This window comes from Gavialis gangeticus, unplaced genomic scaffold, assembly GCF_001723915.1.
Source record: "Gavialis gangeticus isolate Ggan-Ray unplaced genomic scaffold, GavGan_comp1, whole genome shotgun sequence".
Classification (NCBI taxonomy): domain Eukaryota; kingdom Metazoa; phylum Chordata; order Crocodylia; family Gavialidae; genus Gavialis; species Gavialis gangeticus.
This window is the reverse complement of record NW_017729025.1, coordinates 56,595,050-56,601,001: the sequence shown is the minus strand read 5'-3', so window position 1 is coordinate 56,601,001 and position 5,952 is coordinate 56,595,050. Positions and strand designations below refer to the sequence as shown.

At 43.1% G+C, this 5,952-nt stretch overlaps 2 protein-coding genes across 3 annotated transcripts in view; one reads left to right on the top strand and one right to left on the bottom strand.

Moving 5' to 3' along the window:
* BBOF1 (basal body orientation factor 1) overlaps positions 1-1,503 on the top strand; it is a 17,192-nt gene extending 15,689 nt beyond the window's left edge. For both annotated transcript variants that reach the window (XM_019518841.1, XM_019518842.1), the window contains one exon: positions 1,155-1,503. In XM_019518841.1, the coding sequence (XP_019374386.1) occupies positions 1,155-1,275 (121 nt within the window). In that variant the 3' untranslated portion in view covers positions 1,276-1,503. The remainder of the gene's footprint in view (positions 1-1,154) is intronic.
* A 335-nt stretch (positions 1,504-1,838) lies between these two features.
* The window catches only part of ALDH6A1 (aldehyde dehydrogenase 6 family member A1), a 25,219-nt gene continuing 21,105 nt past the window's right edge, over positions 1,839-5,952 (bottom strand). Inside the window, exons 9-12 of the mRNA XM_019518840.1 lie at positions 4,956-5,137; positions 4,344-4,523; positions 4,038-4,136; positions 1,839-3,737 (exon numbers count right to left, since the gene is read on the bottom strand). Of these exons, the coding sequence (XP_019374385.1) occupies positions 3,633-3,737; positions 4,038-4,136; positions 4,344-4,523; positions 4,956-5,137 (566 nt within the window). The 3' untranslated portion in view covers positions 1,839-3,632. The remainder of the gene's footprint in view (positions 3,738-4,037; positions 4,137-4,343; positions 4,524-4,955; positions 5,138-5,952) is intronic.

Below are 5,952 nucleotides of genomic sequence, written 5' to 3'. Positions count from 1 at the left end.
CCTGGCAGTAGGAGTCTGTCTCCTGCTCACAGTCCCTGAGGAATTCAGTCTTCTAGTTGGTTAAAAGGACACTCTAGTCAAAGCACCTCAGGGCTAGAGCCTTGTTTTATTTAAATGTATAAAACCCACTCTAGATGCTCTAGATACATATACAAAATTTTCCTTCCTCTCACTTTCTCAGTTCAGCGTTACCGCTGGAAGTGCGAAAAAAGGACCAATTCCTATTGCATTTGGAGTCTAGTTTTCATAGATTCAGGCATGATACAACCATACACCTGGTTGTATTATTTTCCAAGGCAAGTAGGTACCAATTTATCATTGGCACTTGAAAAAATGGGTGTCTTGTGTATTAGCACAGAGCACTTTGAGTATGCAAGTTGTTGTACACCACAGTTCCCTGCAACTTACAATTTCATATTGATGGATACCACACAGCCAGGTACAATTCAGAGAAGCAGTGACTTATTTCCTTTAGGCCAGACCTCTTTCATTTTGCAAGGAAAGGCAGCAGCTTCTTGAAACAAGGAAGGGTATGAGGTTCAATTGTGGGGACCGGCACTGAAGAAAACAGACAAAAGTAGGAAATGAAAGCGAATTTACACAAGATGCTTAATGCACAGACTAATTCTGTTGCGCATTAGTGTGGTGGGCAAACCCCATGCTGAGTGCTAATGCGCATTAGATTTAGTCTAATGTGCAGTAGCATCACAAAAAACAAATAAACCCCTCAAAAATGTTCATCTAATGCACATTAAGTTAGTACTAGTCATTATAGGTACTAAACTTAATGCGCTGTAATTACAGCACATTAATGAACATGTAGACACACCCAGACAGACCAAACCATTTAGGCGAATAACTTGGAGATGCAGGAAAGAAGTTGCTTCTCTAGGCAAAATAGAGCCTTGATAATAAAGCTGTTTTCACCATGGGAAGAGACAGATTTTAGATTTTGTAAATGAAAGAATGGGATTTGTTAAGCACTTTAATGTAATGAGCTAACACAGGAGTCAAATCAACTATCCTGAGTAAGAAAGGGAACTGAAGTGATTCAGAATAAATGTACACCTTATCAGAGACATTGATCCACAAGCCGGTAAAGGTGTATAGGACTCTGTCATTGCTGACTCATCTGCTATGCTTTACTGTTGCAGCCCAGAGAACACTGCCTCCAGCCAGACCTTCATTACACAGCAGGCTCCACTGTCAGAGTCCACCTCTCATGCAACAGCCCTTCCAGATATTCGAATGGTAACAGCACAGAAGGGAGAGTAAAGCATCACACACTAAAAGAACAAGCCATCAGAACCATCACAGCTGTTGCCTGACATTAATTTTCTTCTGGGACTTCTCTTATGCAATTGGAGTGATGCTGAGGCTGAGATTGTATCCTGATTCTCTTATAGTGTCGGTTTGACTGCTTCTCTGAATCCAACCTGAAAGGTCACTGTAAACTTATAAAGTGTTTTTACCCTTTTTAAAATAAAACTTTTTTTATTCTTCCTCTGGCCCAAGGTCTGTTGGTAGTTAGGATTACCTCAGGCTCCTGCTACAGAGTTTAAGGTAAAAGCTGTGATACCGCAATATAGGGCACGTCATTATTTTTTGAAGATGGTATCTTTCTATTCTGGAATAAATGAATTTGTATAAGCCTAAAGAGCTTTTGGAATAAAGTGATATGTATAGGAACCAGCTGAAGGGCCTTCCTTGCAGTATTGAGCTGTGTAAAACAATGAACTGACTTAGGTCCAAGCAGATTTAGTTACAGGAACAATGGAACCTATTTCAAGGGGCAAATCAATGACATGTCAACAGCATCTCATGGCAAACCAGGGTCATTGCCTGAAGAAATTTATTAGCAATTTTATTCATAATCAAATTGAAGAATGTGAGAATTTTCCTCTAAGATATAACAGAGAAAATAAGATACAAATATTAGCGGCTTCACAATAGTTGTACTGAAGTCAGGCAGTTGTCAGTTACAAAAGGCATCATTATCAGAAGACAGAATACAAAGTGCTCATATTGTTTATTTAATTAGACCAGGGTGTCAAATACACAGCCTATGGGTTGGATCTGGCCCATGGAGTTGTTCTGTCTGGGCCACAGGCTTACCAGCAAGCTACCAGAAGTTGTGGGGGGTATAGCCTGCCACAGAATTTGGGGCCCTTTGGCACTGATGGCTATGGCTTCTGACAGCGAGCTTGGCTAGGTGCCTTTCCCCTGGATTGACCACTGCCAGGCCCCCTGTCGCTGCTAGTCAAACTCCTCCCATACTAGTGGCCATAGTACCCACTGGATCTGGTCCACAATGAGACCCACAACTTGGGTCCAGCTCAAGACCCCAAGTGAGTTTGCCACCCCTGGATTAGATCAACAAATCATGATTAGAATCAGCATATTTGCTTGACTTTCCACAGCTGCAGAAACAAACTTTCTGCACGTCACTGTTGACTGGACTGAGTCCAAGTGAACATTACCCTTCCTCCTACCTCATTGCAGGACCTTTCTATAACCACTCAAGGATTGCATTAGACACCAACTAAGTGACCCCTTCTTGGGAGATGGAACCCGGGACCACAGCTCCAAACACAGAACTTTATCCCATGGACTCACAGAACTTCCTTACCTGCTTTAGCACTGGGGAGTATTGTCCACTTGCAGATAATATGAGCATTTATGACAGTAACTAAAGCAGTAGGCAGTAGCAATACAAACCTGCGTTATGAAAAGAAACTAAGAAAATGAGCCTGGTTGCTTTGAGGAAGGAGGTGCATTCTTCCTTCTAGTTCTGCCTTTTCCGCACAAGGCTCCAGTAACATTAACCAGGCATAAACATTGCTATGCTTTTGTTTCCCTGGTTTCAGTCCATGACAGTATATGTAGGCACATTTCTGTTACAGTGAAAAGCACCTTACTAGTGTTTTCAGATATAAGAGTTGAGAATTAAAATGAATAGGCATCATGAGGGTCACAGTTTCCAAACTGTGGGACTCACTGACTGGAATTCATTCTACTTCTCTTAGGAACCTCCTTGACCTTCAAACTACCACCCCAGAAGACATCACTCTAAACCCTTAAAGCAGTCTGTTCCCAAGAATCTTGGAAGCTGTTTAATGGGTAAAAGGGTTAAAGCCTTCAAAATGTCAAGTCAGAGAAACTCCCGAATCCGCTACCTTCATGCAATGAAAAAGCCATTTCTTTGGCACTCAGCATGTCCCAAAATAAGGCAGATTTGGATCTTAACACATAAGACCAGGATGTGGATAGAGCTTCAGCAACATATAGCTGGTAATGAGTCACTGGGTCTAAAGATATGCAGTAGAAAATGAAACCTGGGCAGAGGTGTTCAGAGGAGTTTGAGGGAAAAAGATAAATTGAGATCAATCTCTCCATCTGCCCTTTCACTCTGGGAAAGGTTTAGGGGAGAAACTCAGCAGTTTTGAGCAGATTAAGCTCAAAACACGTGATTGTGCCATTACGTAAAGAGCTTGTCTACTCAAAACAGAAATGGAGGACCTGGAGAGAACACGGCTTTCTGTTTGCAAGGAAACGTTCCCAGTCAGGACAGAGCTTGAAGGAGTCTGTACCATGGATGAGGGGCACTATGGAAAGCATCTGTACAGGCTGGTTTAGTTCCCCATGGTTGGCATGACTACTGCAGGCTTGGTAACTGTGGCATCTTCCTCTTTCCATTGGGAGATGATGGTCTTCATCTGCGTGTAGAATTGCACCCCCTGAAAAATGAAGAGGAACAAAGGTCATACATGTGGCCTTCAGACTCCTGCAAACCAGTGCTAGAGGAGCTTCTGCTACACCCTCAGAATATGGAGGCCTCCACTACTGACACTAATGCTGCCCTCTCCCCACTGGCTGGATGTATTTGACCCTCCCAGAAGGCATGCTGCTTCATCCTCCCTCCCCAACTTCTACCTTATTAGAATACACCCTGATGGCCTCCTCCTCCACCACATAGCTTCATGCACTAGACTCTAAGAACAATTAAATACACTGTTTTCCTTAATTTGATTAGTTACCTGTTTGCCATAGAAATTGGTGTCCCCTCTGAATGAACCACGAGAGCCGGTGAAGGAAAACATTGGGAGTGGCACTGGAATTGGAACATTTACACCCACCTATATCAGCAAAAAGATACCATGTTTGAACAAACACTGAAGTGCAGCAAGAAGAGCAAAACAGCTTCTACTCCTCTGCTGCAAGACACTATGTCCAGTTTTCTTAAATATGAGACCATAGGGTATTATCTAATCAGTCACCAGGGCTGGCTGCCTGCCCCATGTTAATAGTAAGCACTGACCAGGATAATTCAGACTTATACGCACCTGTCCCACATCCACCAAGTGGGAGTATTTCCGGGCAGTTGCTCCATTGGCAGTGAAGATGGCAGTTCCATTCCCATAGGGGTTCCTGTTTACTATCTCGATTGCCTCCTCCAGAGTATCTGCTTCCAGAACCACTAAAACTGGCCCAAAGATTTCCTCTTTATAGCAAGTCATGCTTGGCTGCCAAGACAGAAAAAACAGAAAGTCCAAGTCAAATGAACCTGTGGTTCACCAGCCAATGTTCCAGCCCATGAGGAATAGTGCTTGGGCAATTAACTATTTGCATCAATTTTTACTCACCCAATTTTCCATCATTATCTGCATCTGTCCTTCAATCCAACCACAATCTGCCTACCTATTCTCTAATCCAGATTTTAGGACATTCCCAGGGTGGAACCTTAGCCACTCTGAATTTCTCAACAAACACATGGGACAGGCCACAGTTCTCAAATGTAGAAGGTGAAGCAGCAGTTTATCACTGGCCCCTGCACGGCTAAAAGTCCACAGGATCATCCCCAGCTGTGTTCACCAGAACAAATGCCATTCTTCCTACTGAATATCTGATATGCCTCATTTCTCTGTCTGAAGTAATCAACAGTGGGGGTATCTCACCTTGACCTTGCCAAGGATAGTGGGTCCAACAAAGTTGCCGTTCTCAAAGCCCTTCACTCTGATGTTTCGTCCATCCAGGAGCAGGGTAGCCCCTTCTTTCACTCCTTTCTCAACCAAATTACAGACTCGTTCTTTGGCTTGAGGAGTGATCAGAGGCCCCAGATCTGCTCCAGGTTGGTCTCCTGTGAAGAAATACATAAAGGGTTGAACTGTGATAGTTTCTTCTCCAAATGAAGGGTGGAGACGCAAGTGAATTCCTAGCAACCACAAGAATCCTAAGGATTAATAGTACATAAAGCAAGCATAGAGGCAAGAGGGTCTGCACCCCAAGCCACTGTAACTGAAAGGCTGAATATTCCCAAAAGCCTAAGACAAGACATGCCCCCTAGTAAACTCAGAGTTCAACGCTGCCACATCAAGGACTGTAATTCTGGAGCTCTTACAAACATTTTGCAAAAGGCTTTGGCCACATCGGGCCAAAGATACAAATGGATATGATCGTTTGCTAAGTACATAAAATACCTGTTAAAACCAGGCATGAGCTGGAGTCAAAGGAGTTGAATGAACTGTGTTTGAAAGTCATTTAGCTGTCATGCTTCAGTCTAAAGAAAAACCTGACTACTGGACAAACAATAGATTAGGAATTCCTGGAAACAAAAAGACTGATGTCTGTGGTGTCAGAAACTATTTGAATAGGTCAGATCAATGGGAATGGGAATGATGGCCCCCTCAGCAGTCTGGAGACAGGATTACAGACACTGACAATGTCAGGATCTTAAGTGTCCCCAATTTCCATACTTCATCTGCTTTGTGGATTTTTCAAGCCATCCGGGCCCCAGATGGACCAAAGATGACAGCAAACTAACTGAAACTTTCACCTAAGATTCAATATTCCCACTATCCTCTCCTTTGTCTGTTGTTTCCCTATTCTAGTCTCTTGTTCTGTCCTTTTAGACTTATTGGGTATTTTTACACATGTTCTGGGCTGTGGTGCCAG